The sequence below is a fragment of the Camelus ferus genome, chromosome 6 (genome assembly GCF_009834535.1).
Source record: "Camelus ferus isolate YT-003-E chromosome 6, BCGSAC_Cfer_1.0, whole genome shotgun sequence".
Classification (NCBI taxonomy): Eukaryota; Metazoa; Chordata; class Mammalia; order Artiodactyla; family Camelidae; genus Camelus; species Camelus ferus.
The window spans coordinates 91075106-91099705 of NC_045701.1; the positions used below are offsets into that span (position 1 = coordinate 91075106).

Here is a 24600-nt window from a genome sequence, read left to right on the forward strand (position 1 = left end):
AGTAAAGGGTCCGGACAGCCTGCCACTCTGGGCACAGGGGCTCCGTGGTCCTCCACTCCCAGGACAGACTGTTTTACCCCCACGTGGTCCCCGATGGCCACGTAGACTAACCCTGCCTGCAGCGCCACACGCCCGCAATTGAGCAGTGCGGGACCAGTTTAGAAATCACTCTGATTGCCTCTGTGGCTCTCGGGAACTTGCCTGAGTATAAATCCAAATAGATCAACTACCTGATGTTACAGACAGAACTTCAGTTTGGAGGTTCGGAGTAAGGGACCCAGTTTCTTGTTGATTTTGAAACAGTGTCCATTCTGCCCACTCAGACCGTTCTGCTGGCAGGAGAGTACTGGGGCAGCATTCCTCTCTACCATGACAGCACTTAAACAGGGGCTTGGACATAATCCATGAGGGTGCCGGTACACATCCCGGCATCTGAGGTGCTTCAGTCTACGTGCAAACGTGGAAAGACTGAAATCTTTGACAGGGAAACAGTACCAACCCAAGATACGATGTTTTGTTTGGGGAAGTGGGAGTCCCCAGAGATGGAGAAGATGCTGACGTCCCAGCCAAGCCATCTGGTCTCCGTGTCTCCGTCCAAGGAAGGAGGTTTGCCCCCAGAGACTCCTGCAGTTCCAGACAGCGCCCTGTAAACTCAGAACTTTAAAAATTACCCTGTAGTTACAAAGATAAAAATGATGCTGCTTCCTCAAAAGTATTTAACGACCTCTTACTTTCTCCTGATGTCCTCCCTCCTTTTTTCTGACACACATCCTTTGCTTGCTGGGTTTCATGCTAAAAACAAAAACTGAACGAAAAACAGCAAGATAGATTTTTTAATCTGGAATTTGTAAATAGTTTGAATAAACTTTGAATCAATTCTGTTTTCACAGTATAATTAATGGATTTGCCTTACCACTAAAAGAAGAGCACAAGATTTTCTTACTGAAGGTGTTATTACCTTTGCACAAAGTGAAGTCTCTGAGCGTCTACCATCCTCAGGTAAGTAGGGGCTCCTCTCGTGATGTCGGGCAGGGGGAGCTCGGTCATCTCTGCTTGGACATCAGTGAGCTGAGACGCTGAGACGCTGAACACCAGCCCCTTAGTTGGGGGTGTTTGCTTTCTTACGTCACATGGTGGACTGAGGTGTCAGGGTTCTGGTGATGATGAAAGGAAGAAGAGTTAAAGGGAGATGCCTTTTAAGAAAAATCAAAAATCTCAGGAACGGAAAATTTCAAAGTTACTTTTAAGCATCAGGAAGGGAATGGCCAACTCGATGAAGGAGTCGAGGAAGACTTCTCAGGAAAGTCCCCTGTAGTGTAATTTAAAATCTAGGGCATTAGAGAAAAATTCTGTATGTCTGTGGCCAATAACAGGCTTAAGAAAAAGTTTTGTTTTGTTTTTTAAGCTGTGGGCGTTTTTAACTCTGTGAAAATCTGTTTACAGTTATACTGGAAACTTGTCCGTAAGTGGTTTCTAGCCGGTTGGTCAGCCACGTTTACCAAGGAGATCTGGTCCTTCCTTCCTCTTACTCTTCTGCCTTCTGCGTAGACAGGACTGACGCTGCACTGACGGCAACACAGAGAAGGTTTAGGGAGACAGCCCCCTTCACTGCGGGCGGGTGTCGCTTCTCTCGTCAGTGCTCGCGGGCCGGGCACCAGCCCGTGTCCGGATCCACGAACCAGGAAGCCCCCTCGGGGAGTCTGCCTGTGGGGTCAGCAACAGAACGCGTGTTCTTTACGTGATTCTGAGGACACTGGCTTCCTGGAAGCTGTTTTGCTTAGAGATTTTGCTCTGACTGCTGTGAGCTGGTAACATCTTTACATTCAGCCAGTTTGTTATCTGTTAGTTGTTCTATCTTAGAAATTAAGAGTTTAGGGATATAAGATAGAAACCGATTTTAATTTTTTTTTCCCAGCAGTTACATTACTTGTCTATTACCATCTCCACAAAGGCCAGAGAAGTCCCCACCCGCCCGGCTGACCTGTTGTGTTGGTCTAAAGGACTGTCCCTTGGTTTTCCAGCTTTCCCGTGTTCCCTTTACAGATGGTCTGTGCACGCTGGTCCTGGGGTCCTCCTGAGTCACACGCAGGGCCTCCGCAGGGCCTGTGGGGGAACTCATGCCCACCTCGCGGGGGGCACACACATCTGGCCCTGTCTCCTCGAAGGACGGCATCTACCAGCGACCCAGCATTTCCTTGTTAAAATGGAACATTAATGCTCTGTCTCCTCTTCCCGTAGCTGGCGTACTGTGTCGTGCAGTTTCTAGAAAAGGACAGCACCCTCACTGAACCAGTAAGTGCGCCCTCTCTGCCCGGGCCCTGGGGTGGGGAGTGTATCTCCTTGGGTGTCAGGGTCACGGTCTGACTGCTTGGACAAGTAGCTGTTGTAACACTAAAAATCCAGGCCCAGCTCATTCCTGTGTCACAACGGCTTAAGCTACAGTCATTTCAGTGTCAAGTTCATCGTTGCAGTGAGTATTTTAGGTAACAAGATGCCATCTCGCCCCCTCCTGCGTTTTACTCCTTGAGCAGAGAGGCTGCTGAGGCACATGCGGGTTAATGTGTCCCTGGTGCTTGGTTTCGCAGCGTATTTTCTGTAGTGAGGACTCAAGCACTTACACTAAAGAGGTTCTACTGTCTTGAAAATTCCTTCCAAGCTAGAGTGTAACTATTGTCTGGTCATTGCATCATAAATGAACATTAGAGTGCTACCAGTCAGTGCTTAGATTTCTAAGTTGCTTGTCATTTTATCTTTACTAAGAACAGAAAGGCTGCTGTAGCCCAGATTTACGAAGTCGGCCATGTCAGGTGCCGGGTGAAGCGCTGGATGCGCTCTCTGTTAACAGCTTTCGTGAGATGTGCCTCACGTGCCACATAACACACCCACTTAACACGTACCACTGCGTGGCTTTGGGTGTATCATGCTGCTGCTTAAATGTGGTGAAATATCCTGTGTAACGTAAGCTTTACTGTTTTAAGTGTACGATTCATCAGCATTAATTACATTCATAACATGCAGCTGTCCCCACTGTTTCTAAGACTTGGTCATTGCCCCGAACAGCAACTCTGTCTCTGTTAAGTTCTAGCCCCCCTTGCCCCCCTGCCTGCCCACCAGTGGCCTCTCAGGTCCTTTCTGTCTCCGAATCTTACCGGGGACCTACGTGAGTGGGATCTACACGATCTGTCCTTTTTGTGACTGGCTCATTTCACTCAGCACAACGTCCTCAGGGTCCATGCGTTTCGCCCCGTGTGCCAGAACGTCGTTTCTTGCTATGACTGAACAGTATCCCATCGTGCGGGGCCCCATTTGGGCTGTCCTGAGTGGTACTGTACGAGCACGTGTGTGCAGATGTTCCTTTATGTCCCTGCTCTCCGTTCCTTTGGGTGTGTACCCAGGAGTGGGACTGCCGAGTCGTGTGTGTGGTAGCTCTGTGCTAGCTTTTCGAGGAAGTGCGGACGGGTTCCCGCAGCAGCCGCAGCGCCTCGCAGCCCCAGCGGCCGCAGCAGCCGCAGCGCCTCGCACCCGCAGCCGCGGTGCACAGGGCTTCCAGCGCCCCCACCCTCGCCGGCACTTGCTGTTTTCCATGTGTCTGGCGACGGCTGTGCTAGTGAGTGTGGAGTGGCCACTCCCTGTGGGTTTTGACTTGCAGTTCCCCAGTCACTGGTGGTGGTGGGCATCTGTACACGTGTGTGTCAGCCATTTGTGTTTCTTCTTTGGAGAAATATCTTTAAATTCATTTTTTAATTGAGTTTTCTTTAATCAAGTAAAAACAGAGCCAGTAACAAAGCAAAAAGTATTAGGTGCCAGTTTAAATGTTTGAACACTCTTTTAAAAGTCGTTGTTGGACTAGAAAAGGTAAATACTGTTAATTCCTGAGTCTTCCCTCCCCTTCATAGTTTTTCACAGTTTTCTTGTGAGATGGTAATTTTTATAGTAAAAAAAAAAGAAATTCTTAATATTGTATTCTTGAATTAAACTGCTTCTGATCTCTGCTTTCTTTTGAGCTTTTAAATTCTCCATGTGGGTCTCCCCATCTCACCCACAAATTCAGGGAAAGCCTGAAAGCCCCTGGTCCCATCCCTCAGCTACTGCCATGGAGGTGACCGGGGCTGCCCTGCACCCTCCCTGGGGTCTCCTCCTGTCCAGCATTCTGGAATCCCCCAAGGAGATGCACCACGTCTTCAGACCTCAGGGTCACACACAGTGTTTACTCCAGCCTGGGGTGAGGGTATGTTATTTTATCCTCCTTGACTAAACTGAAGACACGTTCAGATAGGGAAAGAAAAATGACGTGGCACGGATAAGAAACAAAAAGCCTTTTGAGCATCTCTCCAGTGGTGACACGTCCTGAGTCCTGTCTGTATTTGAAGGCCTTCTCCAAGCGGAAGGGTGAGAGTTTTCACTGGAGAAAGTACCATGTGAAGAAATCCTAACACGCACGCCGCCCTTTTCCTGCTTCAATAATAAAAAGGGGGAGAAAAATACAGAAAGAGGAGTGTGCGGTTTTCTTCCACGATTTTTCTCTGTGCGTATTTCTCATACTCTCCAGAGGCTGGAGAGTTCGCCGAGCATCACTCTGCCTTCGCCACAGACTAGGGCTCCTCCCGCCGGCCACCCCTGCGCGTCCCCGTCCCCGCCGTGTCCGTGGGAGCCTCGTCCTAGTGCCGCTCCGGCCTGGCCCAGGAGCGAGCCCAGCTCCTCTCTTTCAGCTGAAAGTGGCCTGAAGGCTGATAAAGCATATGAATCCGCATTCATGCAGCTAATACAGCTTTGCAGGAGCGAGAGCCTCTAACTGCAGTTGTCTGAAAGAAGGCAGGAGACGGTGTACTGGCTTTGCTTGGGCCCTTCTGGCTGAAATAGTAGGCAGAGGTCTCTGACTTGGCACGAGCAAAAAGCTGCTTCAAGCCCCCACACACCCATCCTCAGTATTTCCACCCAGAACCGCTTCGTTTCTTAGTTTCCTGTAACCCAGATAATACACTAGGACTCTTGACCACAGGAGGATTTCATTTTCTGTGCATTAAAAATATTCAGACCCTGGCCTCAGTAAATCCCTTCCTTTGAAATTCACGTACCATGAAAATTCAACGGCCAGTTTGTCTCACTTGGGCGTAGAGCACATGTCGCGTGAGACAGTGGTGTAAACACCAGGGAGGGAGCTCAGCGTCCGCGTGTGTCCCGCAGCTCTGCACCCATGGCGCCCCCGAGTCAGTGCACGTTTGGCTCTGGAGTTTTTGTTTTATTTATGTATTTTTTTTTCTTAATGGAGGTACTGGGGGTTGAACCCAAGACCTGGAGCATGCTGAGCCCACGCTCTACCGTGGAGCTATATCCTCCCCTCAGGCTCAGGAGATTTTAAAGTCTGCTCCATTTAAGAGACGTTTGTTGCTCCCATTTATAATCTGTGATTAATATTTTTATTTGAAACCTGTACAGTGCTTTCTGGTCATGGGGAGCATGTGCACTGTTGTTATAAGAGGGTCAGAAGCTCATCAAAGAGCAGAGGGAGGTAAAATCATCTTCCGCTCCGGCCCACCTGTCTTGTTAAGGGGACGGAGTTTCACCCGTGGCCTGGTGGGAGCTCTTTTCCCTGGTATTCCAAGACCTCCAGGATGGAGCGGGGCTCCCCAGGGTGCCCGGCGGGGCTGCCTGCCCTCCCCAGCCCTCTCCAGGGGGCGGGCAGCCCATTGAGTTCCCCCAGGAAAGCTCAGGGTCGTGCCCCCAGCAGCCAGCAACGTGGTTGGCTCAGATGAGCACCCCCAGCAGACACCCACTTGTGCAAAATGCCTCTGTCACCCACAGAAGCCTGAGACGGTTGGGGATTGGTCATAGGTCACTCCAGACAGCATGCAGAGTTAGCCCAGCACGTGACACCGATACCGGAAGTAATCCCTTTCCAGAGACACGAACAGCTGCATCAGTTGGTCCTGTAGCTCACAAGTTAACGTATTTCTTCTAATAAAACTCCATTTGCCAAATGACAAGGAATGAGAGACCTGTGAAGCGATTTGCCTCTGCTCTCTCTTAGCAGTGGTTTCAGAACGCAGAGTATAGTAGACACTCGTGTCTGTTACATGATTTTAGCAAAAAATAGGAGGAAAATCATTAAATGATGCATTTTTTAAAATAATTCCTTTTTAAAGACATTTGTGTTTTAAATTTTTACATCATACTTCCAAACTCAGAGCACTTTTTAAATAAATTTTGGAGTTTTATAAAGTGTAATAATATCATAAAAGATTATCCAGGAGCCTAAAGACCAAAAGCATCAAAAGCAGTTTGCTATTAACAGATATTGTTCAAAAGCCCCTTGTTTTTAACCACATGAGGGCTAACAGGCCGGCCTGTAAGCAGAGTGGTGTGATCTGCGGGGCTGGAGGCGACCACCGAGTGGGGACCACCAGCCCACCCAAGAGTCGGGAGTTCGCGGTGACGTGCGCCACAGTCCTGCTGCTTGGCCGGTGGTGGTTCCAGACATCGCTGCGACAAGGCTCAGCGGCTGCTCTGAGTGCCAGGTGGCCGTTGTGGTTACGTGTGCAAGTGTGTGTGTGCTTTACGTACCCGCACAGAAGTGTTTGGATCGTTGTGCTGGCTTAGACTTAAGGTAGCTCCAGTCTAGGAGAAGTTCTAATCTGCATTCCAAATCTGGTGTTTGGGGTGAACAGCCTTTACTGATTTGGTTGTGGGAGGAAGTCTGGGGGCTGCAGGAACATGGTAAAGAAAGGCAGAGACTCATGGTCTGCGGTGTGACGGGCCAGGAACGGGACGCCCGGCGCTCACCCCTAGGAGCTGTGGCCGCCCGGCTGGACGTGTCTCACAGGGATGGGGGGTCCTAGCTGGGGCCGGGCTGCCACCCACTCACTGCCGGCTGGCTCTCCTCAGGCCCCTGCATGGGTTTAGTAACAGTGTCTTCTCGGCAGCCCCTCTTTGAGGAGGGCTCGGGGGCACCAGCCACGCCACGCACAGAGGGTTTGCCACCAACATCAGTTGGCTTTACGTCTCTCTTTTGGGTGTGTTTTAGCACAATTGAAAGCACTGTGTGCACACACACTCTGTGTGTGTGGGTGTGTGAACACACCTGAGCGGCCGGTTAGCCTGAGAGAGAAGCAGAGTGTGCGGTGCGCGTGTGCCGCCAGCCCGCGCCGCAGAGCCAGCCCGCGCCGGGGCGCGTGTGGACCCTCACCTCTGTGTCTCTCCGCTCGTCCTGTTCTCTCCGAGCTCGCCTAGCTGCCTTTTTCCTGTCTTTTTTTTTTTTTTTTTAAAGAAACTGACTCTCACTGAAATTGTGGTTCGTCAGAGGGGATCACGTAAATTAAAATTGTGGTTCTGAAGCACACAGTATTAGGCCTACCTCTCTAATTAAAAAAAAACCCAAACCCGCGTCCTAATTACTGAGTCACTGTTCCTTCTGCAAGGAAAAAGCTCCACTTCCCCTGTCCTTGCCGAGAGGACCCCTCAGCAAAGGCGCGGCCTCACGCTCTGCTGTCCCTCCCGCAGGTGGTCATGGCGCTTCTCAAGTACTGGCCCAAGACTCACAGTCCAAAGGAGGTCATGTTCCTGAATGAGCTGGAGGAGATCCTGGACGTCATCGAGCCGTCGGAGTTTGTGAAGATCATGGAGCCCCTCTTCCGGCAGCTGGCCAAGTGCGTCTCCAGCCCCCACTTCCAGGTACGGGCCGGGCCGGGGGCTCGCCTCGGGGGTCCCTTTGGAGGGGGTGGGTCACAGTGTGTGGCTGGTCCTGTGTTGCTTCCTGTGTAACCTGGCGGCCTCCGCTGCCCCCGGGTTACTCACTCTGCTGTCATCTCACGCCCCTCCCCGGGGACCCTCTGCGCAGACATGCTCCACCACCACTGACTATTTTGTTTTATTATTATCATTATTAATGGCAGTGCTAGGGATGGAACCCAGGACCTCCTGCATGCTAAGCATGTGCTCTACCACTGAGCTATCCCCTCCCCATACCACCAGTTTTAAATCAAAGCCACGTTTCCACACACTCCCTCCCTACCCTGCTGCTGTTCGCCACAGGACTTAGCACTTACAAGTCAAACAGCCCGCCCATCACTTGGGTAGCCATGGAGTGTAAGCTCCACAGAGACATGGAGGTCTGCCTCTCCTGGTTCACTGCGGAACCCTCAGGGCCAGGCGGCACTGCCTGTGGTGTAGACACCTAACAGGCAGGTGGGGGATGGGTGGGGAGGATAGCTTGCGGCAGGGGCGGGTGAGCTCATCTGGCTTGTCCCTCGGCATCCAGCCCACGTCCAGCAGAGATGTTTGCTGGAGTCGTGGATAAATGAGTGATCGTGATCTTGACACACAAGAGGTCATCTGCCTCTTTGCTGAAGACCCTTCAAGGTTACAGTCTAGGGTACTTTGAATCTGTAAAAATAATAATGATTTTCCAGTCCAGTGCAGTTCGTTGCCCCCTCCCGCGTGTGCGTGTGGCGGGCGCTAGCCGGGCACGCAGGCGTCACACGCAGGCGGGTGCTGTCCCCAGGTGGCGGAGCGCGCACTGTACTACTGGAACAACGAGTACATCATGAGCCTGATCAGCGACAATGCAGCCCGGATCCTGCCCATCATGTTCCCGTCTCTGTACCGCAACTCCAAGACCCACTGGAACAAGTAAGGCCCAGCAGCCGCGTCGGGCTGTGCGCCCAGGGGCTTGCCATGTTCTGCTGGTGCGCCGGTTAGGGCTGAGTGTGAGTCTGGATGTCAGTTAGAGCACTGACTTCTCCGTGGGCTGCAGTCAGGCAGGAGTGTGCATTGTGTCTTGGCCTCTTGTTTGCCTCCTCACCTGGGTCAGGCCGCTCTGGGCATGTTGCCTCACTCCCAAATCCTGGCCCCGGCCCCTCTTAAGTTCCCTCCAGAGTCGTGGAAGGTCACTGCACGTCCTCGGGGCTCAGTGAGGAAGAGTGAGAGAAAGCTGACATTTGTAGGAAGAAAAGGTTTCCGTTGTTGTCCGCTATGTAATCAAGTTTGCCTTAACCGTGTTCATTCGAGTCTCAGCATTTTTTATTCGTTTTCTGAGTAGGGTGGCTTTGGGCTGCCACAGCCAGCCCGCCAGCGCTGAGCTCGGCGGACGGTGTGGCTGTCTCTAGGAAAACGAACGAGTCAGAAGTAACAGGCGTTACCTCTAAGGCTCGGGAGGCTCGCGAGGTGCAGGCAGGCTGTTGAAACAGCCCGATGGGCTTGGAGGGGGAGCAGCTGCGGCCAGGAGGGTCAGGAGCCGGTGGGGAGGTGTCAACACAGAGCTTCCGTTTCAGGACGATACACGGCTTGATATACAACGCACTGAAACTCTTCATGGAGATGAACCAGAAGCTGTTCGATGACTGCACCCAGCAGTTCAAAGCAGAGAAACTGAAGTGAGTCGCTCCTTTCAGAAGTTATTCTTTCAAGGATTTTTTCCCCCTGAGTCCTGAATAAAGCTCTCCCATCGGTTTGCCCTAAAAACTAATTCTTCACTTTAAAGCAAAATCAGCCCTTCCATACTTGGAAAGCCAATGGAACCTTTGTGACGAGAACTTATTTTCAAAGAGCACGTGTTCCAAGTCAGCGCTTCTCTCCATGGTGCTGCTGGCTTCGTCAGCGCTGCAGAAGGCACACGTGTTGTCAGGAATTGAACTTTCAGGCTTTTTGCACCTCAGGATACTTAAAGGCAATAATGTGTAGTCATGTTTCATGTCGATAAGGCAGGAATTTGGATTTGTCCTGTAAGGTTCCTATGAGAGAGCAGGAGTCTCCATCCAGCGTGGCTTCACTGTTCTCATTTGTCCATCTCCATGAAGACAGGCCTCCTCCAGAGTCTGGCACCCGAGTCCTGCACAAAATCAGGGCCCTGCTTTCAGGCTGTGCGGGATCCTTCTAGATGACTGACCCTGGGCTGTGCTGAGCCGTGTGACTCATTAATGATCAGAATCACGCCCTCAGGGTCCATATGGACTACACAGAGTCGATTCTGTGCTGGTCACTTGAAGCTGCCTGGGGTGGACGAGCCACACGATGTAGGTCAGGTCACAGCACATGTGTGACGAGGGCCATGCCCATTCCTTACACAGCATGTGCTGACCTAGATGCCAGGCCCGTTTTAGGTTCTGGCAACACAACAAACAAACAGAAATCCTTGCACTCATGGGGCTGACATTCTAGGCAGCATGGAGAGCTGATACAGTGAAGCATGGGTGACAAGGAGAGTGTGAGAGACCACGGCAGGTCTAGAGCGGGGGCGTCGGAGCCGCTCGGTGACCTCATTCCACCTGCCGGTGGCCTGGCCCGTTACCGCCCCCGCCAACTGCAGGGTTCAGACATGAGGCAGTGACCACCGGGCCTTTCTGATGGCAGGACCTCCCTCATGGAACATCACACTCTGAAAGGGACCTTAAAGATCATTTGCACTTCTGGATTTTAAAAAAAAGAGTTGGGTCCATGATAAGTGAGTCACTGCAGGTCACGTGCCTCACTGGCGAGGCTCTGACAGCCGGGCCCCGTGGGCTGCGCCTTGTCCAGATGCCAGAGCCGGGACTTCTGTTCCCCTGGTCCCTTCCCACTGCGGAGTCGGCTCACTTTCCCTGGACACGCAGCCTTCCCGTCCAGGTGATGTGCGTCCTGTGACAAAGCAGGAAAACGAGGGAGGAGGGGACAGAGACGCACTCGTTCTGGTGCTCCTGAGAACAGATTCCTGGGCCGGCCACAGTCTTGCCATCTTTATATTTTTAACTCTTTTCTCTAAGTCCTGGCTGCTTTTTTTCATTTTTTTTTTCCTGTTACATACCTTGCTTTTTTGTTGTTTTTTTTTTAATTTTTTATCGATGCTTAGTTGATTAACAATGTTAGTTTCGGCATACAGCAAAGTGATTCAGTTTTACGTAGACATACACACGTATACACATTCAGGTCCTTTTCTGTTACAGGTTATGACAAGAAGTCGAATGTAGTTCCCTGTGCTGTACAGTCGGTCCTTGTTTATCTATCTTAGACGCAGTAGTGTGTATCTGTTAACCCCCAGCCCCTAATGCGTACCTTGTGACCACCGCTGTGACCTGCATGGAACAGACCAGACAGTGACGGAGGAAAAATCAGGGTTGCGTTGCTGGCCATGTCCGTGTTTCCCCCCAAATGTTTTCCTGAATTTGATTCGTTTCTCTAACACCAACAACATTTTACTATTTTTCAGAGAGAAGCTAAAAATGAAAGAACGAGAAGAAGCATGGGTTAAAATAGAAAATCTAGCCAAAGCGAACCCCCAGGTACTAAAAAAGAGAGTAATGTGAACACGTCTGGGGTGTGACTTGACTGGTTTATGAGACAGGATGTGGCCCCCTCGTGGCCGGGGAGGGTTGGCCTCACTGACGTTGTGAATGAAAACACCTGCAATAAAACACTTCCCAGCTTTTGTACAAGTGCTTCCTTTGCCCCACACAGTTTTTACCAAGAATTGACATCGTTTTTCTGCTTTTTAAGTGAGATATGAACCTTACGAACGTGCTGTGGTAAAAAGACCGCCAGGACGCAGCCTCTGGTGTGGGCCAAGATGGTCGTTTGCTCTCTCACTCGCTCGCTCTCTGTCTCTGTCTCTCTCTCTCGAATGTCATAGCTGCTGTAGCTCAAACGATGTTTTCCTTTTTTTTCATATCAAATTACTTCTAAAAGGAAAGCAGTGAGATCTGGAATAGATTAAGGATGAAGTGGATGTCCTCTGTCCTAAAACGAGGACTCTGTGGGCCGCGCCTTTTGTCACTAAAAACTGACCCCTGCCCTGTTAGCACCTGACTTCCCCCCTACCCCATCCCGGGCCGCCCAGCAGGTGGGCGCGAGGCCGTGTCCCCTGGAGCTGCGAGCAGCGGGGTAGGGGGCCGCATAACAGGCGGCCAGGGCCCGGGGGCTTTGAGCTGCGGTCTCGCGAGGCTGCGTGGTTGGAGCCTAGTCCAGGCAGACGTTCTCTGGTGCTGTGGGCCCGTCTGAGCGTCGCTGAGAACCGTCTTTGTGAGTCTTTGCCACACTAAGAACTCTCAGGCTGTCCTCAGCTCCCCAGAAGAGATTTTACTCCCTGAGGTTGAGCAGCGCAAGCCAGATCACGAGCGGCTGTCGATTTCCCTCGCTGAGAGGTGTTGTGCGTCATCATCTCAGCTGCCCCACAGGCTTCCGGTCTCTCTGGCATTTAATAAAAACCGATCATGAGCACAGAGTTGAAAGTACGTGTTTCACCTGCATGATAACACATCGGTATGTGTTCCTTTGATAAAACTACACTCGAGACAAAGTGTGGGAAACTGACATCCTTAAGTGTGTGTCCTCAATTTCTCCTGAAACAAGTAACTGGCATTTCTCTAGTCCTTTTTATTCCACGCTCTTACATACAAGTGGTATTTTAAGATCACTGTGAAACTGTAGTAGTTAATTTACGTAGAGAGCTGTGGGTATATACTTTCAAGAACAGAATTCACGTTGAAAGTGAGGTGAAAATACAGACGTTTGTTGGAAAACGCAGTGAAACCGTCCATCTGGGGCGCTGTGGGCAGATGGGCTGCCTTGGGCCCAGGCTGTCTTGTTCTGTCCTGGTGGCCGTGCCAGGGGCCCCGTCACCCCCCCCCCCCCCGCAAAGTCAGCTCCCTTGAGAAGTCTGTAAAACATACCCAGACCAGAGGGCCTGATTTTATCTATTTTACTAGAACGTGGGAACAACGTCGTGGAACATGGCATCAAACTTTACACTGCAAACAAAGAAGGGCTGGCTGGTGGTTCTGGCAGGCGTGGCCTGGCCTCACTGCTGTGTGCTGCGCTGCAGCAGACGTTCCTTCCAGTACACATCACCCTTGCCTCCCCTCTTCTGAACTTTTCCTGCACGTTCTTACATCCCGTCCTTGTTGCTTTGGCTGTTCTGTTTCCCGGGTCTCGAGTGGCGGCGCAGGTGGGTGGGTCCTGCCTGCGCGTGCCCCTGCGTTGTGTGCGCTGCTCAGGTCCCTCATGTCTGTGTCGAAACCACCTGTGACTCAACCCCAGCAGGTCCCGGCCGCCCGCCCGGCTGCGGTGCGCTGGCCGGGACAGAAAACACTTCCTGGGCTGCCCGTCTTGGGGCTGGAACTTAGGGCCTTGGTACTTGCCGTCCGTTCTCTCCAGGGAAACTTTTCTGAATTCTAGTCACTGCTTGCCACTTACAGCAGCAAAAGGTGAATAATCCTGTGGGTGATACCGTTTGCTTCCTATTTCTGTAACGAAAACACGCAGTTGGACTTTGGAGGCTTGGTTCTCCGCGTCAGATTCGCCTTCGTGAGAGATGATTAGGTAGCTTCCTTCTTTCAGGTGGGTTCCAGGGCCTCACTCCTGTTCACCGGCGTGTGGCTGGAGGCCCTCCTGCCGACAGCCCTCCGGCCCCACACCCCAGGGCTTTCGCCCTGGGGGACGGGAGGGCCGGCCCGCGCGGCCTGCTGGGGCCCGGCGCGCTCCGGCCCTTCAGGAGTCCGCGTGCGCACTTCAGCAGCTCTGGCCGCGACGGTTGGGCTTTTTTAATGTCAGGCATGATTTAGTGTTTCTAAGTCGTGAGACACTGAGGATTTCTAACGTAACTGTGTGTTTCCTGGTCCACCAAAGGAGCCATGTGACACTTCCACTCCCGTCTCCCTCCATGGGGACCACGTGAAGACTAGGCACCACTGCGTACTTGACGTGTGGCCCTGGCTCAGCGTTTCTGTCCCCTTGCAGTGACGAGACAACACCGTAGGCGGCCCAGGGCACAGAGTCCGGCCACCACCTCCCCCAGGAGGGGAGCCTCGCTGGGGAAGGAAGTGGGTGCTCCTTCACCTGCTGTGAACTCAGCCTCCAAGAAGGTTTTTACTCCTGGTCTGACTCCGCTGCCCGGGCTGTTGGCAACGTGATGTCCCGCAGACACTTTGTACCATCCTCGTTCGTGCTTCCTTTGCCCGGAGCCCCAGCAGGGACTAAAGCCCCGGCCACTCTCAGCCCGGTGGGTTCTATGGAGAGCTTGGTTTTCTCTTGGCGTGGCCAAAAGCTGGCAGGCTGGTTGAAGCCACCCCTGCACCACCTTATGAGAGCTGCAGTGATGGTGCCTCTGTCTGCCCCTCCCGACCCTGGCTGAGCCCCTGAGGACAAGGCGCCGTGCACGCCCCCAGCTCCCTGTGTTCAGCGGGCAGCCACCCCTCTGGGCAGATGGGTCCCGATCTTGGAACTTTCCCAGGATTCAGAGATGAGGCACAGCCCCCGGCCTCAGGGAGCTGGCCGTCCAGGAGGGGAGCCAGGTGGAGGCCAAGAGAATTCAATCCACACAGTCAGGTGACGGCACACACTCGAGGGATGTGCTGGCGGGAGGCCGGGTCCTGCCTTTAGAGTCACGGGAAGGAGCGCTGGGGCTGTGGGCTGGCCTTGGCGAGGTATCGCCACTCACCGGGACCTGTTGAGGGGCCGCCCCTGCAGTCTCCACTGTGGGGGGCTAACCAGCCAGGGGGTTGGGGCAGAGAGGGGAGAAGGGAGGCCGGGCTGTTGGGGAGAGAGTCTCAGTCCTGGGGGCTGGGTGTGGTGTTAGAGGGAAGCTGGGGAGAGAGTGGAGACATGGACTTTACTCCCAAAACCATACGGGTGTACAGCATCACCCAGAGCAGTGGCCCCGTCGTGCATTTCGGGTAAGCTCTTCGGGGCCCGCCCGTTTCTTGTAGAAACATAGGGAAACCTGCTGCCAGGCAGGGCTGATGGAAAAGGTAGGCGGAGGGCGCCAGGGGAGCTGGGTGCCTGTCCATGCTGAGTCAGGGGTGCGGCTCCCGCAAGTGATCAGCCCATTTCTGAGGACGGTGAAGAGTCTGGGCTAGGGTCGGGGACCCACAGGAGAGGGTGGCAGAGGGGAGAGGAGCCAGGATGGCAGGAGGTGGGGGAGGAGCCAGGAGAGGCCAGCATCACAGAGGCTGGGGACGGTGCAGCTTGGGGACAGTTGTGTTCACTCCATGGTGCAGGAGAGGTCCAGGAGGATGAGACCCAAAACAGCTTAGCAACTGAGAGGTCATAGCCTGGTGCCCGCGGTCCCACATAGAGGCCAGAGCCCGAAGCAGGCGGTGACGAGCCAAGAGGTTGGGAGGAGACAGCTGCTCTTCCTGGACGCTTGCCTGGTGGAGGGGGTCACAGTGGACAGGACACCCTCCCACTGAGGCAGGAGGGTACCAGGGAGGCATGTGGGGTCAGTGGCGGTGGGGTAGGGGGGACGAGGCTGCCAGCTCTGAGTCCCATCTACCCCGTTCCTGGCCTGGGGCCTCGTCAGGGAGCCCATTAGGTGCCTGACCCGTCTGTGCCTCAGTCCTCCTGTTGGTCGAGTGCAGTCATAGCACACACTTTATAGGTTGGTTGCAAGATGTGCGGAGTACTTGGAATAGTGGCCGGCTGGTGGCAGGCATGGAGTGGATGCTGAGCACCGCGGGCTGTCAGGCCACCACGTGCACCTTAGCCCATTTTAACCATCACAGCTGCCTCTGAAGTGATCTCCCGGTGTCACCTTGGGGAGAACAAAGCCAGAAATCTCTCCTGCTCACGCAGAACCTGACTGGCCCCGGGGAGTGGGGAGCAGAGGGGACCCCACCGACTTGTGGGCGCATCAGTTCCCCAGATGGGCCAGCAGTTTGGGATGTGAGCAGTTTGGGATGAGAGCAAAGAGAGTGTAGATGAAGGGTGTAATGGGTGATGCGGTTTAAGCAAGTCTCAAAGTGGAGAGCAGGAGCAAGGGGTGGAGTGGAGGAGAGGGAAAGGCTGTGCGCCAAGGTGGGAGGTGGCAGTTTCCACGGGGAGCAGACCCTGTGACCAAATCAAGGGCGGGGTGTTGCCTGCTGAGGGGCCAGCCCTGCTGTCCCTGCCCGAGGGCCCAGGGCTCTGGTTGTCTGGAGACCGCAGGGCCCACGATGTAGGCCAGCACCTTTCCCATCACAGGCTTTCTTCAGGAGGGGCCCCGGGGAGGGCGTTGGTGGGGAGCCCTGCCGGCCAGGACAAGCCCTGGAGCTGAGCCCCGGGCGCTGACCAAGAGTGACTCCGCGCTTTGCATTGCAGTACGCGGTGTATAGCCAGGCCAGCACCGTGAGCGTGCCCGTGGCAATGGACACAGATGGGCCTTTGTTTGAAGATGTGCAGATGCTGAGAAAGACAGTGAACGAAGAGTCTCGCCAGGTAACCGTGCACACAGCCCCTTGGGGCCCACGGGGCCCCATAGAGGTTTGCTTAAGACATGCGTGTGGCTCCAGTGATGACAGACACCATGCCTCCGTGTCAGCCACAGCGAAGACGTACGGTCACCTGCCAGGAAGCGCTATCCATGCATCTTAGGGACCACATCAGTAGGAACAGGTTTTAAGGATGAAGTGTGTGCCTGCAGGTGTCTCTTCGGTTATTTTCACAGCAGCGGCCCCAGGTCTTAACTGTTCCTGACATGTTAGCCAGAGCAAAAACTCAGGTTTGCAGCTGCGTCTTCCCTCTGGGCCCCTCTGCACCCCTCTGACTTCTGCTCTGGCCCTTCTACTCCACAGGGTGACTGACTGCCAGTCCCAGGCCCCAGGACCCCAGGCAGAGCCCTGGCCCTGCCCACAGCTGGGTCGCGCGGCCTCTCGCGCTGTGGTAGGGCCAGGGCTCTGTCAGGACCCTCCTTGTTTCCCCTTTGTGGAAATACACATTAGGATCACCACTGATCTAAAGAAAGTCTCCTGTCACTAAACTGGGAATGTATTCGATTTAGGCTTCACAGAGGGTAGTGTACGGAGCTCTGCCCAAGGGAGGACCCTTGTGCTGTGCGCCCCTGAGCGCACCCGTTCTCAGTCCACGCAGACTGTGTAGTGCTGGCTGGATTTGGGGACGTGGCCCTTTCTGACTCTGAAACTTTAATCCCCTTTGAGCTGTGGAAAGGTTCTGAAAGACGTCCAGCGCTACAGCCCCGAAATGTAACAGGTTAGAGAGGCCAGAGTCCTGCTGCAGGTTGAGTGCAGAGGGGTCATAGATGGTCGCGTCGTTCTGAGCTCAGTTAAACAGAGAGAGGTGGCAGTGGACACAGATGGGCCTTTGTTTGAAGATGTGCAGATGCTGAGAAAGACATTTGTCTTGTCTGTTTTTAATTCAAGTAAACTGTATCCCCCACCTGATCAGACAGGTTCAGGCGTTGCCAAGAGCCCGTGGTCTAGACCATGCAGACGGCGTTGCCCAGGGCACACGGGACACAGCCCAGCCTGTGTGAGGAGGAGACCCCGGGAACGCCTCCTGCGTGCTCTTCTGCTCGTGATAATGTGTCAGTGCTGTTTTGGATATGCCAGGTTGAATGAAAAACATTCTTAAAGTAAATTTCTCCTGTTGCTTTTCACTCTTTTAACGTGGCTGACTAGAAAGTTTAGAATCACACCCCCGGCTGGCCTTGTTTTCCGGCCGGACCGCACTGGTCCAGGCACCCTTTGTGCAGGAGAGGCTGCCCGGACTCATCCGTGGCTGTCCCCACCCAGCTAGTTCTTGGTCTTAAGTTAAAGCAGAGACAGGTGGATGCAAACACTAAAAATGCAGTGGGAAAACATCAGTGTCTCGCTTCTTACTTAATCCAGTTGATTCCGTAATGTCCTCACAACTAATAGTCTTAGCAATGAACTGATTGGATCAAAAACATGACAATCTTTGTTTTTCATTCTTCTGCTTACAGGGGTGTTACTGTTCCCACTTCTTGATTTTTATTTAACTTGGGAAAGAATTTGAGGTCACCTCTTTGATTAACATTTTGATTTTATGGCTTCAAATGTGCTGGACATGAACGCCAGCCTCATTACTGCAGACAGAGGAGCTCAAAACCAGTGTCCCTCCTCCCAGCAGGTCTGCCTGTGAGCTTGTAACCACACGTCAGTCTTTAAGTCGCTCAGGCCATACGGAGAAGAAAAGGAAATCGGTGGTTTTCAAGCCAGTCCTTACACAGTAAATAATTCAGTGCTGAAGGATTTTCTTTTTGGTACAGACTTTGACTTGATCGTTAAAGACAGGAAAAGAATAAACTATGCCCAAAAGGGCAATGAACATATTACACAATTACGTGGTCTGTGGACGTGTCAGTGATTCAGGGCCTGCTCTGGGGCACCGAGAGCACAATTCCAAACAGTGTTCTCGTCTTAAGTAGAACTGCCTTTGAAAGTCGGCTCTAGTGTGCACGTGGTGGCCACTGCCGGGGAGCCTCCAGCAGCCCGTGGAGGAGGGGGGGAACGTGTGACGAAGGAAGCAGTCTCTGTGGTCACCTCCTCGCTGGTTCTGAGCCACAACATGCAGACAGGATGTTTCTGGAGAACTCTTACAGCTTGCTGGTTTGTTCTCATGACTTTTTTTAACAGCTTTATTGTGGTATGGTTTCTGCACAGTAAACTACGCATGTGTCAAATGTGCGATTGGATGAGTTGTGATAGATGTACACACCTATGAAACCACCTCCACAGTGTTTCCATGACCCTTGAAATTAGATCCTCTAACTGAGTTTTCTGTGTCCCTGACATTCTCACAACAGTTGTTCCCCCAGACTTACCTTTGGATTTCTGCGGCCAACGTTTCTGGGTCGGAAGACCACCACACTGTTAAGATACCACTTCTCCTCGAGATTAACTCAATCCAGTCAGAATCCCCAGCAGGCTTTTTCTTTTTTTAATAAGTTAGCTGATCCTAAAACTCACATGGAAATGCAGAGGACCTAGAATAGCCGAAACAACTGAGAGAAAATAAAGTCAGGAGGCCAAGAGCCCCAAATATCCACCCCTCTAGACGAAGATATTTATAGCACAGTCTCTGAGGTACAATATTTGATATGACAGACTCTTCTTAACTTGAAGACATTTGGAGTCATTCCCTGAAACTCTCAAAAACACTGTTAAAGCAAAAAGAAGGTACTGAGATGCAGGGAAAATTTATGTGCATCATATGGAGACCAAATTGACATAAGTTATAGCTAAAAAGTGGGCTTTTCAGCTTTTATATTTAGTAATGTGAACATTTTCGATGCCCCTTTATTTTCAACTAATTTTATTTTTCAGAAATAATTCCACATTTCTTTGAAATGGTTCAAACATTGGCTCAGGACACATGTGAGGTAAATGACAGTCTTATAGGAGAAGCTGGCAGAGGAGACCCTAATGCTGGTAGAATGTCAGTGGTAGGAATTTTGTGGAAGAAACTCAACTATGTATTTACCTGTCAGAACCATAATTTGGGTTTCTTTTGAGAACCATGTAACCTTACGTAGACCCTCCAAAAAAAAACTATAGTGCATTTCATGTGAATGACATTTAAATCAGAGACACTGGAAGTGTTTGCATTCCTCATTTTTAACAGTCGTTCGGGGGAAACACCATCAGCCACGCAGATGAGGAAGGGGGAAGTGAAGGTATTCCTCACTCAATATGCAGGCGTGTATTTAGGCTTTTATGTTTTGGGAAAGAGCTGACGGTGTTATGTACATGAAGCATTCTCCCTTTTTTCCCCTGTCACTCTAGCCTGTGGTGGTGAAGACAAAGACATCTGGCCCCTCAAGAGATGTTCATGAGTTCTGTCCTGAATTAAGCAGTGAAAGCGTGCGGTCTTACACACGCCCCAGCCCTGGTGGCGGTTTCCCGCTTGCCGTGTGAATTCAGCCGTTGGGAGCTGCCACCGCGCTGCAGGCGGAGGCCGAGGCGCCCCTGCTCGCGTCACCGCCCAGACGTCTGGGGCATCGTTTCCGTCTGTCTTGTGTGCCCCACCGTCCACTGCTTGTCTGCCCGCACGGCCCTCCGCCAAGAGTCACTCACTCGGGGTGCCCCCCCACACCCGTCTCTCTCTCTCCTGCCTCCTGTTTTCCTGATCTCTCTTGTGGTCTGTGAAATTGCTCTCTGCTTTGCACACCGCTTTGAAACGGCTACACAGATGCTCAGGCGGGTTCATCACATTCTGCCCTTCGGAAGCTTCCGGGGTCACGTCTGCTTTCTCAATCTGTGTCTGTTGGTTCCAGCTCCTAGGTTGCTGCTTTTGCCTTTTTCTATCAGAATGTCTCTCTTTGGAGCACCTGTTGTGGCAGTGCTGAAATGCCTCGGGCACATGAAAGCCTTGGGTTTTGTTCTGCTTTGCTTTGCTTGTTCTAAAGCTCAGAATGGGGCAGACGTAAAACTCAGGGCAGATTTTCCCTCTGAGTTTCTCGTGGCTCGGAGATGAGAGGGCTCTTGCAGGGACTGTGACCCTGACAGCCTGCCCCTCAGGGTCGTCCTCCGCAGTCTCCCGTCGGGGCGGTTGTCCTGAAGCCATGTTATGCTGGTTCCCAGGGGGGAAAAATCAGAGAATTCCTGCCTTTACCAGGAGTGACCGTTAATGTTCAAGTAACATTTCTGGTAATAATCCTCAAATGATGACACCCAAAATTCTTTCCAAACCTTGACATTGTTGCGGTTTTCTTAGATAAATCTGCAAAGGACCCTGAGAAATATTAACTCTGCGGAAGTGTGGGCTTTGTTGCGTAGGGCTTCTGCAGGTCCTTGGACTTTTCATTAAAGCAAAGAGAGGTGCGCTGTGCACATCACACCGAGGACGTCGGACGCGCGGGGCAGTCGGTGGGGACGTGTTCTTATTGCCGAGCAATTGACTTAGTGCGAGTTCTTTCCAGTAGACGTTGGAGGACCACCAGGGAAGCCTTCCTCTCTTTGAACGTTGTCTCTCTTCTGCTGGAGACACCAAGCAGAAAGGAGGACGTGGTCTGGTTGCAGGTCCTCACGACCTGGCGTCTTCTGGTCGCACGCTGTGTGTTGGTGGCTCAGAGGGCCTGTTGTTTTGTTTCAGGGATACTGGTGTTAATGTGGTGGTCCTACTTCAAAACTGAGCAGCTTGTTTCACAGTTATTCATGGAAATGGGCACTTCCGGGGTATAAATGCCCCTTATCAGGCCCCTCCTTTCTTTGCAGACACAGTTCACTAAATCTTCATACAACAGGGGATTCATTTAATTTTTTTTAAGTAAAACCAAAATGTCCAAACTTTAAGAAGAAAATGGGCTTGAGAGGGGAGTCTTTTATTTCTTACCCTTAATATTAGGAAATTTTATGTAAATAATCAAATATAGTTTTTCTGAGTTCCAGAGGGTTTATTTTCCTGCACGACCCATTTAATACTTTTCATTTTTAGTATCTTTTTTCAAATTTGATAGAAGTTTTAGGACTGTTATTGGCTTTGAACGCAGTTTAAATATGTTTGTCATTTATTCTTTTTATTTACCTCCAAGGAAAATTTCAACTTCCTGAAATGCCTCCCTAATGGACATAGCCATACAGTGGCTTTGGTAACATTTTATGAAATAGGAAGGTTTTACTGTTTATGGGATTTATCAGAACTGGTGAATGTGCCAAGTAGAGGCAGCCAGTGCCCTGCACAAAGCTACACACTTTAGGAGAGCAAAATGCCAGTATTGTGCACACCATCCTTTCCACGAGTCAGCAGGTGGCTTCTCACGGACAAGACAAACTTGCCTGCTTGACGGGATGGTAAGAGGTACCAGGGCCGTGTGCACCGCGGGCTCAGGCAGAGCGAGTGCGCTTCCCGAGGTCAGTAGCCAACACCGCTGCGTTTTCATTCCAGGCACACAAGGACCTGAAGAAGGACCGGCCCCTGGTGCGCCGCAAGTCCGAGCTGCCCGAGGACCTACACACCAAGAGCGCCCTGGAGGCCCACAGCCGAGCCGAGGACCTGGTGCCCCAGGACGGGCGCTAGCCCCCGCCGCGGCTCCGGTTCCGTAGAACCCCAAGCTCTTCGTGCCATACCGATCAGTCACACTCAAAGTCCAGGCTTTCCCCGACCCTGTTCTGTGCGCAATAACGTCCCTCCGCCTCAGCTCAAGACTAGGAGTTCAAACAATGGTGACCTCCCGGGGCTGACCCAGGGCCCCGCGACCCTGCACGGCCCCAGATAAGATGTGTCCCCAAGGCAGAGCTAAGGAAAGTTCCCAGCTCAGCATCTTCCCAAACGGAATTGGTCATCATCCCAGACAGGCGGCCCTGTGCTGTAATACCCCTGTTCTTCGAATCAAAGGAACACTTTTAAAAAGTATTACGTGTTTTTAAAGACTTTACAGCCTTTGAGACTGCATCCCAGTGGTTGTCACGCCAGCCGTTTCTTTCTGGGTTTTGGGGGGGGGGGGAGTTTTGTTTGGGTTTGGGGCTTTTTTTGGTTTTTTTGGTTTTTTTCTTTTTTAATCTCATTGAAGTGGTTCTTTGCTGCCATGTTTCTGACACAGCTCACGGGGACGGTGGCGCGGCCACCTCCGCCGCTGCTCCCTGGCTCGGGTCGCTCTACACCACGTCCTCCTCCTGGTAGAGCTAAAGCCATATCCCCACGTCTGGGGTCCCGCGCCCGGACCCCAGGAGCAAGCTCACAGGAGAAATCTGCTTTAAAAAGAGCTTTCTCTTGCCTGGAATTGGAGTCTTTCAGTGATGTTTTCCTGGTTTTGCTTGCAGAATTTTTTTTTCTCTCCGCTCACATGTCATTGCCCTTGAACCAGGCTCTTGGATTAGTAAAAATTATCTTCTCTGAGAATCCCACACTTTGTAAAAGTTAGGAGGAGATCATTTTGAGCGAGGCCATTCCTGGTCCCAGTGGGCGGAAAGACGGAGAGACGGCACTGCCCCGACCCCTCGCCGCAGCCGGGCTCCCCAAGCTCAGAGGCGGAAGCCGCGGGGGTGGCTTCAAACGAGTCTCTTTCTGTTGAAAAGAGCACACGTTACAGACACCTCAGACAGGAAACACAGTGTCTGAGTTCTCACCAGTTTTCAGATGCTGCTGTGTATTTCAGACTTCCCTACATGTATGGAGTTTTTCGTTTTTGACGGGACAGCACTAGGAGAAGAATCTCTAAACTCAGCGCTTGGTGTGTTCTGTATTTCTCTCAGGGTGGCCAATGTTTTGACTTCTTTCTCCTGCTTGGAAGCGAGCTGAGATGTGCACCACTCCTCTAACCATGTGGGTCTAGTTCCCTCTGTCTCCGGCATAAGATGCTATAACTTCACGTTAAATGTCTTGATGCATCAAAGATAAAACGTGGCTTCTTTTAGGATCTGTTTTTCAGTCGAGGTCTCGGGAAGCCACTGAAACATTGTGAAAAGCAGACGTGGTTCCCGGCGCAGCCGTGGTGCCTGCCGCCCGGTGGTTTCACTGAAATCCGCTGACAATGTTTATTTCTTTGTGTCTTGGAGGAAAACCATTTTGGGCGGAAGGGGGTGGATTTCTTGTGTTAAGAGCAAGCAGTTGACGAAAAGGCTGCCCCGGCAGAAAGCAGAGAAGCCCGCCAGGTGAGAAGCACTTCCTGAGAAACTTGACAAGCACCTGTCCACTTTACCATTATGAAATTTATCATTTAAAAGAAGTTTAGATGCCTTCTCCTTTTGAGGGAAAAAGGGTGCTTTTTATTGTATAAAGCAGTGTCTTACGTATTTTGATATACCATTGTTTGAACTTCCGTCTTTAGCTGATAGATTCTCAAAGATCCTTGACTTGGATGCTCAGCGTATTTGGGAGCGAGGTTTCTGGGAAGCCTCTCCTTTGGCCCCGGGGAAAAAGCAAATTGTCGCTCTTTGGGTGATGTGTAAAGCTCAACGTATAAGAACATCTTTTTGTCTAGGTCTTACTTATGCTCTTTATTGAAGACAAACATTCACCAAAAAGGGGGGGGGGGAGTTTTGAGAGAAACAAATTTTCTTTGACAAGAGACACTGTTTACTATTTTGGCCTTTTACAGGCTCCCAGTCAGTACTCGGAGTCCCTGCGCTAACTGTCCAACTTGCGTATTATTATATAGATACACTGTTTATTCTGCACCAAACTGATTTCAGAAGTACTACATGGAAAATAAACTGGTGACTGTTTTTCTTCATAAAGTTCTGCATTTGGCATCTTCACTCTTTCCGAAATGTATCTGTACATCAGAAACGTCACTATTCCGAGTGTCTTTTTAGTGCGGCTTCAGTATGGTTTCCTTTTAATATTGTACATACATTGTATCTTTGTTTTATGGTAATGAATAATAAAAATGTAGACTTCATATTTTGTACAAAATGTCCTATGTACAGAATAAAAAAAAGTTCATAGAAACAGCAAAAATAGGTAAGTGGCATAATTATTTTTCTTTAGAAAATATCTGTAACCTGATGCTTTAGTGAAATGTTAAGTACCGACGTATTTTTTAACATTTTGTAATTCAGAACTTTTTGTTTTGACACATTGTTTATGAAGAGAAACTTCATACACTTGCCATTTAATATGCTCTTTTATCTAATTTAAAAAAAAATCTCTAAAGATGGTGTATTATACAGACTAAATAAAGAACCTGTGAATTTTATTGCTCATCATGACACTAAATGTAGCCATGATGTCGGGCAAGCTGGTCCTGACCGTTAGCAGGTGACAGTCAGGGGCAGGGCAGCCACGCCAGGGGCACTGGCCGGGGGCACGCGTCCCTTACTTGACCCAGGCCGGGCGCCCACTGGGCTGCCCACTCCGGCGAGGTCTCTCCGGAGCCTCCCACAAGCTCCCTGTTCACTCCTCTGATGGGGACAGGAGAGGTGACTTGTTATCGACCACCTCTCTTTTTTTATTTACTTTTTT

The 24600-nt window shown here is 51.5% G+C and overlaps 1 protein-coding gene across 8 annotated transcripts in view; it reads left to right on the plus strand.

The window, feature by feature from the left end:
• Positions 1–24334, plus strand: part of PPP2R5C (protein phosphatase 2 regulatory subunit B'gamma) — a 120698-nt gene extending 96364 nt beyond the window's left edge. For 4 of the 8 annotated variants that reach the window (XM_032482659.1, XM_032482661.1, XM_006175661.3 and 1 more), the window contains 8 exons: positions 891–999; positions 2239–2292; positions 7498–7668; positions 8498–8625; positions 9267–9368; positions 11177–11249; positions 16039–16155; positions 21583–24334. In XM_032482659.1, coding sequence (XP_032338550.1) covers positions 891–999; positions 2239–2292; positions 7498–7668; positions 8498–8625; positions 9267–9368; positions 11177–11249; positions 16039–16155; positions 21583–21714 — 886 coding nt within the window. In that variant the 3' untranslated portion in view covers positions 21715–24334. Of the gene's footprint in view, positions 1–890; positions 1000–2238; positions 2293–7497; positions 7669–8497; positions 8626–9266; positions 9369–11176; positions 11403–16038; positions 16156–21582 lie in introns of those variants that run through there. The other 4 variants (XM_032482660.1, XM_006175662.3, XM_032482662.1 and 1 more) reach the window with 3 other exon arrangements.
• Positions 24335–24600: the final 266 nt, after the last annotated feature.